The 13,380-nt window shown below is 49.6% G+C and overlaps 4 protein-coding genes across 4 annotated transcripts; 1 reads left to right on the forward strand and 3 right to left on the reverse strand.

Annotated features, from left to right (window-relative positions):
• Window positions 1-1,553: 1,553 nt before the first annotated feature.
• Window positions 1,554-3,196, reverse strand: CNBB0580 (hypothetical protein; the record flags this gene model as incomplete). Its single annotated transcript, XM_772391.1, has 3 exons — window positions 1,554-1,613; window positions 1,668-2,267; window positions 2,324-3,196. The coding sequence occupies 3 exons, from the start codon at window positions 3,194-3,196 to the stop codon at window positions 1,554-1,556; spliced, it is 1,533 nt and encodes a 510-aa protein (XP_777484.1).
• Window positions 3,197-3,995: 799 nt separating this feature from the next.
• On the reverse strand, window positions 3,996-7,202 carry CNBB0590 (hypothetical protein; the record flags this gene model as incomplete). Its single annotated transcript, XM_772392.1, has 7 exons — window positions 3,996-4,580; window positions 4,635-5,020; window positions 5,083-5,174; window positions 5,228-5,334; window positions 5,392-5,535; window positions 5,595-5,801; window positions 5,853-7,202. The coding sequence occupies 7 exons, from the start codon at window positions 7,200-7,202 to the stop codon at window positions 3,996-3,998; spliced, it is 2,871 nt and encodes a 956-aa protein (XP_777485.1).
• Window positions 7,203-7,595: 393 nt separating this feature from the next.
• On the forward strand, window positions 7,596-10,263 carry CNBB0600 (hypothetical protein; the record flags this gene model as incomplete). The annotated part of the gene is made up of 5 exons (XM_772393.1): window positions 7,596-8,134; window positions 8,182-8,668; window positions 8,717-10,017; window positions 10,076-10,144; window positions 10,206-10,263. 5 exons carry the CDS (start codon window positions 7,596-7,598, stop codon window positions 10,261-10,263), a joined length of 2,454 nt encoding a protein of 817 aa, XP_777486.1.
• Window positions 10,264-11,887: 1,624 nt separating this feature from the next.
• On the reverse strand, window positions 11,888-12,767 carry CNBB0610 (hypothetical protein; the record flags this gene model as incomplete). The annotated part of the gene is made up of 3 exons (XM_772394.1): window positions 11,888-11,946; window positions 12,008-12,111; window positions 12,166-12,767. The coding sequence occupies 3 exons, from the start codon at window positions 12,765-12,767 to the stop codon at window positions 11,888-11,890; spliced, it is 765 nt and encodes a 254-aa protein (XP_777487.1).
• Window positions 12,768-13,380: the final 613 nt, after the last annotated feature.

Consider the following 13,380-nt stretch of genomic DNA (forward strand, 5'->3'; position numbering starts at 1 on the left):
GAAGTCTTGTGTGATGGGCTGAGCCAATAATTACGCAATAAGCCGATGGGCGCTACGGCGATGTTTGGTACTATAGGAATACCACAATCAGTACTCGAGCAGATCGAAGCGTAAGGATGAATTTATAAAAAGATATGGGGGGCTCAAGACGAAAGAAAAGAAGAAGGATAAAGAAGCAGAAAGTGATCGCAGCAGGTATGATACCCACATCTCGGGGCAAATCAACACCGTGTCATATTACTTTGCATGAAAGGAAGGGGTATAATGGAGTGGTGCATAAGCGACAGATTGAAGGAAGGATGTGGGATGGAACTTACCGTTTTTTAGGGGACTCCGGGCGGCGCAGGCCAAGAAGACGGTAGGCTTGAAGTCTCACTGGGTGAATTGGGTGCCGTAGTGATGGACGCCAAGTCAATGTGCTCTCGAGGCTTTTCACCTGGGGAAGTATTTTATATTTGTTTAGAAGAGTTCAATCAGGGCTTTGCCGCTGACACTGTGAGATGACCCAAAAATATCGAAGAAAAACCTCGATAGCTTGAGATCAAAGGAGCAAGAAATGGTGATTGGGACGATTGGGATGTGAAGGGAAGTCCGTTGGCTGGTGCGAGAGGACTTGAGCTGTATGCCGCTGGTGGCTATAAAGCAGTCAGTATAGGAGGTGAGAAAACAAAACTATCCTGCAAGGTGATGGGGATGAAATGGCATCTACGTGTTCCAGTATGGATTATGTGAGGCATCATCCAAAACATCACGCATCAGTCGTTGCAGGCTCGTACAGGCGTCAGCTTACCCAAGCCATTGTGCATGTCCGCACGCCCCTTTGCCGCCTCTCACCGCCACTTTCTCCTTGGCCGCCGTCCCTCCTCGCGTTTCGAACAATGGGCCATTCGCTAAACGCTCTCGATGGGACAACAAAGCGTTATAATAACTGGCGATACCTCGCCTATGACATGAGGAGCTAAGGATGGGTTGTAGGCTGGGGAACGTGTTCCGACTTTAGAGCATAGAGTATTGTTCCTTGTTTTGGGATTTCTGGGAAAAAAGCGACCGCGGGCACGAGGCGCTGATCGGAGTCTGCACAGACTCACCCATTAACCCATGTCCCTTGCCCTTACTGCCGGATCATGTCTCTCTCCCGGCGCTTCGCCCTTCTTGGGTCTTGAGCAGTGGCACGTGACGGTAAGGGGGCGCTTCGCCTGTTGCCTGGTGCAGTACGGGGAGATCGCCGGTGGGCAGTTCAGATTGGAACGTGGTGATCTTTGATGTGCGCTCGGGAAATCCATAGCCTGTTTTCTGTTTTGTCGTGGTTTCTTGTTGTCGTTAGTACCTCGCCGGGCGTAAAGGTACCATCAGCCCATCATCCATCACGAATCACCATCGCCACGGCATTCCTCGGTCGACATAAGCCGGTAAGGACACGATGTTTAGGTAAATTCAGGTCACAACAGAGGGGTGCATAAATCCTAATAATGCCGGAATTGTCCATGTAATAATATATCATGATGCCGAATGTGAGTGTGGTTGTCTATCCTCTAATGCTTTGAATACATCGTCTAGTCGTTTCCGATAGAGCGAATAGCGTCCTCGCCCATCATTGTATCTAAGATGAGGTTCTGTTCGGAGTTATCAATATTCCTTGCTTGTCCAGGAAGCGAAACACCACTCACATCTGGCCTAAAGGCCCAATTATCAAACACATCCACCACCCTCGCCCACTCCTCCACATCAAGGTACCTAATCACCCTCTTCCTATTCACAGGTACTCCCCTTCCTTCCTCTGCCTCTATGGCCGGTAATAAAGACTCAGCACCGACTGCAAGATTATTGATGCTGTCTTCTAAAGTCATTGTATCTCTGACGAAGAGACGACGAATGGCATAATCCCATGTATCCTTCTGCGCAGCAAGGATGGGCGATCGGAGTCTAGGAGTGAGGAGGACACCGAGTAATAATGGCCGGTCGAGAGATCCGCCTGAAGCGTAAGAACCAGGATAGAAATCGCTGTGGACAGTCTTCGTCTTGGCTCCGAGAGGAGGCAGCAAGATATCCTCCGGTAGCGGTTCTGGTTCAGGCATGCCTTTGGCCGGCACAGTAGACTTTTTAACCTTGGGTGGCTTGGGTGCTTTGCCTGATTCAGCCACTTGCTTAGAGTGTTTATCAATGTTGTTGACGTGGTGATAAGGTGGGAGAGGGGTAATGTGAAAGAAGGCACTGGCAAAGATGGATAGTTTACAGTTAATTTTGTCACCCGGTCGCGCCGTCAACCTCTTCATATAAGACGTTAGCCCTGTTCCGTCCATATCGCCTGATGAGATTCACTTACATCATATAACGATTTACCACAAAGCAAAGCTATCCTAACCCTCCCATACTCCCATATCCAACTTCTCTTGTGTTCTTCACCCGCCGCACTGCCAATCCACTGACTCACAAGTTGCTCACCCAGCGAACTATTCGGCACTTGAGCGACGAGAGTTATAGGCGGAGGCGGTGCACTCCAAGGTCGTTTCTTTTGTGATTCAGGCGCAGCAGAAGGGTCATACACTGGTAAAGCCGCATTCACAGTGGGGTGTTCAAGAATTGAAGGAATCGCCTGCCAGACATAAACTGTAGAGTGTGACAGCAGCAAGTTGTCTTTATGCGGCGAAGCAATGATGGGAGTTTCTTTGGCAATGTAGTTGGATATCCTTGAATCTGAATGTTGACCTCTGTAATCATCCAATGACGCTTTATGGGGATTTTCGTTGTAATCCAGCCCCCTTTGGATAAGTTCTACAGAACCTTCCGTGGACACGACGAGTTTCGGTATACGAGGCGCTGGTGAACGAGATTTGTATCCGCTCATCGCCGGAAGATCCTCCATCCACGCTGGAAGTTCCGTCCCCTTCCCCTTCTCACCTGGCCGTATATTCTCCAACCGCTTCTCCTCCTCCCACTCCTTTCCTTCCCTCACCGCATCACCGCCTGTCACAAGACTTCTGGTCAATCCACCCATACCCGCATACCCCTCCACGATAATTTCCCCTTCCCTGATACCAAGCGCACGAACGAAATCATCTCCGAGGGAGGGGTTGGCGAGAAGGATTCGGCCGGGGGCTTTGCGAATGAGGACAGGGTTGGGGGAGAGAGAGAGCAGACGGGCGGGGAAGTACTTTGAGAATTTGGGTGTTGGAGGAAGCGGTGGTAAGCGGGGCATTTTTTTTTTGTATAGAGTGTGCTTATTATCACAATTATTTGTCGATGGAGTTTTTTATGAGACTCCAGAATGCACCCACAAGAGCAAAACACTGCAGCACGAAGATGTTTCGAATTTTTGGTTGATGACGCGGGTTCGGATTTTGTAATAGCTAATTAAAGTGCTGGGTTAGCTTTTCTTATTACGCATGCAAGTTCTCTGCAGTGTCATGATGCAATCTCGCGGTTCTATTCTCTTCATTCCTTCATTCTTTTCTTAACATTCACTACCAGGCTTGTAAAGCTGCGATCTAATAATGCGATGGGGCGCGATCAAGTCTTGTTTTGCCTGATAATGCAAGATCAAGTCCCATATCGAAAAACCGGCTGATCTTAGCTGATCTTACATATGCGCCATTTGATCATCCCACTCGAGAAAGAGGGGCGAGCAAGCGCAATCATGTAACGGGGTTGTCTAATCAAGCGACCGAATGCATGATCATCCGTACCAAGGGCATGGCCAGCAGACACGGGTAATACGTTACCCACAAAGAGAGTGTATGATCTCCGCTTGCGATCTTCCCTTCCACTAGCGACTTGTATATATCATCAGATAGGCTCGTCCGGACTCCGTCAACACACTGCAGGAAGCCATGGCATAGCTAGCTAACCCCAAGAACAATGATAGTAAAGTCTTCCATTTGTTCTTTCTGTGAAAGGCTGATTTGATAATAATTTGTAAATATCTTCGACTTCTATACACAATTTCCCTTCCGCTCCTTCGTTATCCTACATCTACTGAGTATCTTCGTAACACTGCTCTACGCAAAAACAATTTCCCAGTCTTCCACAACTCCCACACCGGGGTTCTTCACCCTAAGTTCACTGGCCCTACCCTCCTTCTTGCCCTTCGCATCCTCCCCTTCCTCCCATTCATACTCGAGCTCTATACCATTCGATTTGATGCTAGTTGGTTTGTTGGACAGACCAAGGAAGACAATTGAGTTGATCTTGACGTGCGAGACAGCCTCGGCAAAGGCATTTTCTTGCTTATACACAGCTACGCCTGTCTCCTTACTCTTTATGCCCTCTTCATGTGACTTTGAGCGAAGCACTTTGCCATCAAGCTCAAACACCCTCCAGACAAACTCCCCACTCTCATACGCATAACCAACCCCATCGTCAAGATACACTTGGCCCTTCGCTTTGCCATCTTTACCAACGGCGATGATGAGAGTGAAGGGATCTTGCCACATGAGAGGGGATGATCGACGGGGACGAGGACGGATGGGGATGATGTGACCACCGCGAAGGAGGAGAGGGAAAGTAGAAAGTGGTGTGTGGAGTGTCAAAGTGGTTTGGGGGGAGGAAGGGTAGAGGCGGTGGGTAAAGTAATCGTAATAGGGCTACAAAAATGATTAAAAATATTCGCTATAAACAGTAGTCATGTATGAACCTACCTGATCATCAGAAATGTAAACGTCGGTCGTCACAGCACCTTCCTGAACAACAGGCTTGAACAAAAGCCCCTCCCCACCAATGTAATACTGATCATCAATCTTGAAACCTTTCTCATCTCCGGGGAAGACTGCATATTGCGGCCTCATAATGGGCAAGCCCCAGACACTAGCCTCCTTGAAAGCATTGTACCAAACAGGTAACAGGGCGTATCTCAACCTCAGAGCGTCCTTGAGGTAGCTCCTGATGGGTTCTTCGAAGAGATAGGGTTCACGGCGCTTGGTGTCGAGGTGAGCATGGGCTCGGAAGAAAGGCATGAAAGCGCCCGCTTGATACCAGCGGACAAGGAGTTCGTGTGAGGGGTTACCAAAGAAGCCGCCAACATCGGCTATGCCAAAATGAAGAAGCATTAGTATGGGTAGATACGTACTACGGAATAAAGGCACGTACCGCCGCAGAAGGACATGCCAGCAATGTTGTTGGAGAGGAGCATGGCTGTCTCACCAGCTAGGTGTTCCCAGTCACCAAGATTATCACCGGTCCTGATATCAATGTCAGCGTTCGTCCAATTGTCGTCATACTGATGTATAGTCACCAGATGGCGCCGTAACGTTGAGAACCGGCAAAGAAAGATCGGGAAAGGACGAAAGGTCTCTGAGCGGGTTTTTCCCGTTTGATCAGAGCTTGGGAAGTTTGCTTATGCTAGTGAACGACACCAGAATGAGTACAAACACAGAAGACAAAGTATTCCATACGTACAAAGAGCATACCGTTGATGTTGTGCACATCTCGGTGCTCCCATCCCCCAGCATGAATGTTGTCCCTGGGCATACTTATTTCAGGGCCGTCAAAAACGGACGGTTCGTTCATGTCATTCCAGATGAAAAGCGCATTGGTAGAGTCCTGCTTCAAGGTTCAGTCACCATTCCCTTAGTTACAATACGGAGACGTCAAGAACACACCTTCCAGACCTTGAAGTCAAACATCTTGGTCCACCAATCCCAACTCTTGGGGTTGAAAAAGTCCACCCATGCGCTGCTACCGGTCCAGCACCATCCTTCAAAGTTGTTGCCATCCGATTTCTTGACGAGTATGTCAAGGTCTTTGGAGTCGGAGTAGATCCTGAAAGAGTCGGTCCTCTTGATATGAGGGTCAATAATAGCAACCATCTTGATTTTCCGAGTCAGCTTTGTCCAGTATGAAGTGAAGCGAAAACGTACCTTTCGGCCTTTGGAAGCCACGGCATCGAGCATAGCATTAGGATTAGGGAAATGCTTCTTGTCCCAGTCAAAATATCTATGCTCCTCAGCATATTCAATATCAAGCCAAGTGACATCAAGGGGCATATCCACCTCATCGAACTTTGCGTCCACTTCAAGTACGTCGTCTTGATCATTATAGTTCCATCTGCACTGGTGATACGCCGTTGACCACTGGGGAGGAAGCGGAGTGGGTCCCGTGAGAATGGCGTATTGCTTGAAGAGATCGGTGGGGGACGGACCGGGAAGAAGGAGGAGGTCGAGAATACCCGACTCGGAAATCCAATGGGTCTTGACATCTGTTGAGGTGTGGAGGACGTCAACCCAGGTTTCAGAGCCGACAAGGTTCAGTACACCAACAGAATGGGTCTTGGAATGAGCATGGAGTAAAGGGATAGCACCGTACAAAGACATGGGAGAGTCGGCAAGGTACTCGAAGATGTCAACGTTAAATAGACGGTAAGGATCAGAGTAGTACGCGTTAGGACCGACAGTGTCAGGGAGTGAAAGTGGTGAAGCGTGTTCGGGAAGTCCGTATACGTGTTGGACACCTGGGAAGGAAATGTCGAGAGCAAAACCCTCAGGCCCTTTGGGCTTGGTGTCGACCCATTTCTTCCACTTCTCTTGGAAAGCATCGGAATCGGACTCTTCAAACCAGCTGCGATCGAGAGCATCGCCTCCAAGGACAGCCTGCTCTCCCTCTCCCAAGACTTCTTTAGCAGATTCCACGTCCTTAACACGGAAGTGTTCCATGTGGAAGAGGGATCGGTCGTTGAACACGATCTCGGGTTTGCCATTACGCAATTGGGTGATCTTCAATGGGGAGTGGATGACTTCGAGGGAGATGGACGAAGAAGGGCCATACGTGATGACGCTCTTACCGTTGGCCATTTTGAGCGAGGCAGAAGGGTCGACGTCAGGTTCGGCATTGAGCAATGCCCATTTGGCGGTTTCGTCGTACCTTTTAAAAGGAGTAGAAGACCTTACCTCATCAATCCTGACGCGGGCAATCCCATTGCCTTCCTTGAGCACGTCAACGCGTAACTCAAAGTTTATTTCGGGATAAAGCGACGACTGAATAGGCCACTTCCAAGAGCCGCCATCTTGGATGGGAACAGCTGTTCCCAGAGAATAAGGAGAGTTGAAAGTACCCTCCGGTGCAGCTTCCTGCTTTGACGCGATTGATCTGAGACGTCGACAGAACGAGGTCTGTGAACATTGCTTAAAGTCCTCTGACTTGACAGCGAGAGTGAGGGGTAGAAGCGCCAGAGTGGCTATGACGGTCAGCCACAATAGCGACGAGCGGATCATGATGGTCCTATTTGGGCTGTGATTGCTCCTGACTTTTGAACTCTGGAGATTTCAAGACTCCCAAGGCCTGCCCATCATTCTTTCGGGTGTATGTATGACGTCGCGAGGCCGTGACGTGGAAGATTCTAGTCTCGGTCATCACCGTTCTATATTACCGAATGGCCGCTACAGTGGTTGGTGATTTACCCCCCGTGTGGCAGATTGTGGGCAGATCGGTGACCGGCCGGCAAGATTAGCTCAACTGTTTAATAGTAGTACAACGGAGTAGCCAGATTCCGGAACACGCCGCGTAATTCTTCGACGAACGACGACGGAAGTTGCGAGTCTGATCTCATCTTTCTTTCCATCCCTATTTCTCCCTTCTTTTTTCCTTCCTCACTCCAGTCAGCACAAATGGCATTAAGAGCAATAAGCTTACGCCGCTTACCACGGTACAGCGCCGTCGCGCGCCCTTTCTTTTTGAGAACATACGCCACTCCCGGCTCGCCCAAGCCATCTCGGAATCCGCCACCACCACCAGGACTCGAGTCGGTCTTCGGAGGTTCAGCAGGAAAGCAAGGCACTACAGTTGCTCCTAAGCCTCCGGGAGTTGGTCCACCCTCTGGACCCTCACTACCCAAGAAACCTGACGTCGGTCTTCCAGGTTTGGAAGGTGAAGAAAACCGCCCAGAAGACCAGAAAGAACAGGATGAGCCTCGGAGGCCCAAGCTTAGCGAACAGTTGGGCGGGAAGGCTGGTAAAAGAGTAACAACTGGTGGAGGCGGCGGAGGTGGAGGAAATGGTGGCGGCGCTGGTGGACCTGGAGGGCAACCCGGTGGTTTTGGTGGTATGACACCTAACCAGTTGTTGCTCTTGGCTGTCAGCACATATGCGTTGTGGAGTATGACTGCTCCGGATGATGTAAGGACCAAGGAGATTACATGGCAGGAATTGTGAGTATTCCCAGTTTTCATAAGATACGCGAGCTCAGTTTCGTTAGCCGCAACTCTTTGCTCGCCCGTGGTCTCGTTTCTTCGCTCGAAGTCGTTAACCGAAACAAAGTTCGAGTTCATCTGCACAACCCTCTTTCCGGTCAGCCTCAACAGACCAACCCCACTGGGTCCGGAAGTCTTCCCTCACCGTCTCATGGCCCGGCCCCTTACCAATTCACCATCGGTTCACTTGAAGCCTTTGAAAACCTTCTTATCGCTTCTCAAGACGAACTCGGTATCCCTCCTGCCGAGCGTGTCCCTGTCTCTTATCGAGAAGAAATCTCCACATTCCAGACCATCATGCACTTTGCACCAACTTTGTTGATTGCCGGTTTGTTGCTTTGGATGGCTAGAAGAGGAGGGTCAGCCATGGGTGGTGGTGGACCCGGTGGCGGTATTTTTGGTGTTGGGAAAAGTCGAGCAAAGATGTTCAACAAAGACGAGCAGGTTGCTGTGAGATTCAAGGATGTGGCGGGTATGGATGAGGCCAAGGAGGTGAGTTAATCAATCAATTTCAAGCGGACTGTATCTGACTTTCCGCAGGAAATCATGGAATTCGTCAAATTCCTCAAGGAGCCTCTAAAATACGAGAAGCTTGGTGCTAAAATTCCTCGAGGTGCCATCCTCTCTGGTCCCCCCGGTACCGGTAAGACTCTTCTCGCCAAGGCTACCGCTGGTGAAGCTGGTGTGCCTTTCCTTTCCGTCTCTGGTTCCGAGTTCGTTGAAATGTTTGTCGGTGTCGGTCCCTCCCGAGTCCGTGACTTGTTCGCAAACGCCAAGAAGAATGCCCCATGTATCATCTTCGTTGATGAAATCGACGCCATCGGCAAGTCCCGTGGCAAGGGTGGCAACTTCGGTGGTAACGATGAGCGTGAATCCACTTTGAACCAGCTTTTGGTCGAAATGGACGGTTTCGGTACCAACGAGCATGTCGTCGTTTTGGCCGGTACTAACAGACCTGATGTTCTTGATTCTGCCTTAATGCGTCCTGGCCGATTCGACCGACATATTGCCATTGACCGACCTGACATTGGAGGCCGTCGACAGATCTTTGCTGTCCACCTCAAACCCATTACTCTCGCTCCCGAGCTTACCATCGACCGCATCGCCGAGAAGCTTGCCCTCCTTACTCCTGGGTTCTCTGGTGCGGACATTGCCAATGTCTGTAATGAAGCTGCTCTACGTGCCGCTCGACACGGCGGTGAGGTCGTTACTGAAGCCGATTTTGACGGAGCCATCGAGCGTGTCATTGCTGGTCTCGAGCGAAAGTCCCGTGTGTTGGGCAAGGATGAGAAGAAGACTGTCGCGTACCACGAAGCTGGTCATGCCGTCTGCGGTTGGTTCCTTGAACATGCCGATCCTTTGCTCAAGGTTTCTATCATCCCCCGTGGTGTCGGTGCCTTGGGTTACGCTCAGTACCTTCCCAAGGAGCGATTTCTTTTCTCTACAGAGCAACTTCTGGATAGGATGTCCATGACCCTTGGTGGACGTGTCGCTGAAGAGATCTTCTTCGGTCGTATCACTACTGGTGCACAGGACGATCTCCAAAAGATTACCAAGATGGCTTTCGAAGTCTGTGCTAATTATGGTATGGACCCTGCGATTGGACCGATTTCTTATGGAGGCCGTGACCAGCAAGGGGAAGGATTCCAGAAGCCGTTCTCAGAGGCTACCGCTGAGGCTTTGGACAAGGCTGTGAAGAAGATGGTGATTCAGGCGCATGACAGGACGACTAGGCTTTTGACAGAGCATAAGGAGGATGTGGAGAAAGTTGCAAAGTTGCTATTGGTGAAGGAGGTTATCACTAGGGAGGATATGAGGTTGACCTTGGGCCCTAGGCCTTTGTAAGTTCAAATGTCCACATTCAATCTTTACCGAGATGTGAGCTGATGGGCATTTTAGCGCGAACAAGGACGAGATGGATGATTTGATAGAGCGGGAATTGGATCAAAAGAAGCAGGAAAAGGAAGTGTACGTCATTCCAACGCTCATGAATAAGACAAGATCCGCTAACTTGCACCACTTACCATAGGCAAGAACCCGATGGCCCTGTCCCCCAATTAGCTTTCAAACCCATTAAGGTGGATTAGAATGGATTCTTAACATTTTATTCTCTTGGAGCAAACGACAGATCCACCTCTCATCTTGACCTCAGTCCCATTCTACGTTTGTCACTTTCGTTTAATCTTCATTCCATTCCATACCCCACCATATCGTATCATTAGCAATATCGGATGATAAAAATCGCATGGATACTGTGTACTGAATAGCCAAAATTGCGGACCGATCGATGTGCCCATATTACATATTACATATTCCCCTACGAAAAGATGTCCCTTGAGCCAGCGTTAAATAATACAGACAACAAAAAGAGTTGTATAACCTTCGTTCCGTCCGCCCATGGCTGACGAATGGCGTTTGCATCTCATTGACGGATCGTAGTGTAACACACACGGATCGGGACAATTTCACAATTTGACATGTAAAAAGTTTGCGCAGTATTTAGCCCGTTTCAAATATAAAAGTTAAGACCTGACTTAGTTAGCTAAGATTGGCCTTGGTCTTAAGTTGCGACGCGTATTTTTAAATTGAAACTAGGTTCGACACGACAAGAAATTGTAAGACAGTACTAGTCCGCTATCTGGATCACGAAGATATCTCTTTCTGGTCTTAAATTCCAAATGGTTGTCTTAGAAGACGTGAAACAGCCATTTTCGTTCGGCACACCTCGAATGAGAATCGTCCATCTGTCACGATATTATGCAAGAGTTGCACTCTCCGGCGCCTACAACCGGGCAACGGGTTTTCCATTCCACCTTTTAGTTGTCCCCGGCGTAACCAACAAACAAAATTTCATCTTAGACAGCTGCAACTTACCGCTCGACTCTTGCAAAACCAACAATATACCCTTCGGCTTGTCTCTTCCTTTCTTTTCGCCTGGTCAGCATCCTCCTCCTCTTCCCCAACACTTGGTCAGTGTTCACTTACCTCTGGTCCGACAGCCCCGCCCCGTCACGAGTTGGCGACATGACATCTTTCCGAGAGAGATGATGAGTAAGCAGGAGGAACGAATGGTACATAAGAAAGTAGCCTTTCGTAGTTCCATAATTCCCCAGAAAATCAATATTGTTGTCTTTTCTCACTACCTTGCCTCCGAGCATTCTTCCTTTTAAAATCGCTTCAGTCAGCCCTTAGCCCAGCTCCTGCTCCTTCAGGCCCTGGCTATTCCTTCCTCTAAGTCCAGCCTCTGTTCCGTAAGCCTAGCAATTCCTCCGTCCGACTCTGCTAGGCGTGAATCCTTCACCTTCATTCGCCGAGTTCTACACCATCCGAGTTGAGCGCCGGGCAGCTACGCTGACTAACGTGACGCCCGTGACACGTCGGTGACAGGAGGGTGCACCTCATTGAAATGCATGATTATATTTCCGTTCTCGTGGTTGCTATGAAGCATGCTAAGGCAACGATGGAATAAGTCCGCCCATGCCTCCATAGCAAGCCTGAAGTGCCGCCTGAGGATCATCAAGATATCGTCGGCGCACATTGCAAACCTTTCCTTCCGATCGGGATTCAAGCTCTCCACGATTTTGGACAAAAAGCATGCGCGAAAGTCACAGCTAGGGAGCCAACAGGACGGATGTTTCCTCCAAGAATCCGGAGATCAACTGCCACAGGCATACAGGCCTCAGTCGCATAGACTGTTCCGATGGTCTTCAGTTACCTCAGAGCAGGATCGCCCTTGAATCCTAGACAGACCCAGTAGGCTTCACTTGATTCTAGCGCGATAGTGGTTAACTCACCTTTCGCAAACCGATAATTGAGGGTATAACTACTTACCACTTCGGGATTCCTTTGGCTTTTCAACTACCACTTTGCCAAACCATCGGTCTAGTTCAAGCTTTCTGAACTCGTCAAGATCAGGATGGGCGAAGAACTTCATCCTGTATGTGGCATGAGCGAATCATTGAACCCAGATACGAACTTCCGAAACTCACACGAGATTCCCGCCGGGCCAGACTTTTTTCCCCTTGACAACCTTGACTTCATCTTCCTTACTTGCCTGCTTCAAAACACCTCTGGCAAACACTGTAGCAGCAGCACACAGCTCCAAGCTTAACCCCACATCTCTCGTTCTCACGCCTGTCATGGGCGCCATCATATCGCTCAAGACGGTATCGACCCCTCCTCCTGACTCTGGAGTGCCTACTAGAGATTGCAAAGTTTCTCTAACCGAAGAGGAAAGGAAATCACCTTGAAGAGTTTGCACAGCCGGGATAGGGTCCATAGGCAAGATATCAATCGCCCATACTCGAGGTTTGGACGTCGGTTTTTTATCAACGCCTAACAGATGGGCGGCTACCTGCGACCACCCGCCCGGTGCGGCACCCAGATCGACGACTGATTTAGTTTCTCTTGAAAGAATAGGATGAGACTTGGCAAGCGAAACGAGCTTGAAGGAAGAGCGAGAGCGGTATGACGGTTGGGAAGGAGAAGATGAAGTTCCGGTACGTTGACGAACGTAAGGATCGCGCGACTGACGAGTAAGCCAACGGTTGGAGGAGGAGGAGGACTTGGATAGGATTGTCGAGAGGCGCATTTCGCCCCACGTGACTGTCTCTTTAATGATGCCGGCTGATGCGAATATGTAATCTCACAATATTGCAGAAAGAAAGAATCTCCGACATTTACTAGACCCGCCCGTCACGGAGCGTGGTCGTGGCTTTTGTTGGAAAAATAGAAGAGGAGGTAAATAAGGATCAACCGAAAGTCACGGACCCCGCCGCCTCATAATCTTCCCCGTCACCATGCATGTTATTGAGGACTTTCCGACTCCTGTCCGTTGGTGCCGAACGACGGGTCCTTGGTCGCGAACTTGTGCAGCAGCCGCTCTCAGTACGAAATAATATTGTAGTGCTTCAGCACAGTCTAGAGAGCAAAGCGTCCACAAATTCAGGATGAGTAATTTACAAAGATTAGTACCTGCTTTTCTCGCAGTGACCGCTGGTGAGTATTTCAGCCAGGATCATCGAATCCCGCGCCCGCCTTGAGTTTTTATACCATCCTTTGGCCTCCCTATCTCATAACTGACCTTTCATTGTTTGCAGGCATCGCTACCGGCTACTACGTCGTTGCTCCCGAGTATGCCCCAGGAGGTGCCGGTGCAGAGGTCATACCACCTGAGCAGCGCAAGGACACTCCGGTGTAAGTCG

Source organism: Cryptococcus neoformans, chromosome 2 (genome assembly GCF_000149385.1).
Source record: "Cryptococcus neoformans var. neoformans B-3501A chromosome 2, whole genome shotgun sequence".
NCBI classification, from domain to species: Eukaryota; Fungi; Basidiomycota; class Tremellomycetes; order Tremellales; family Cryptococcaceae; genus Cryptococcus; species Cryptococcus deneoformans.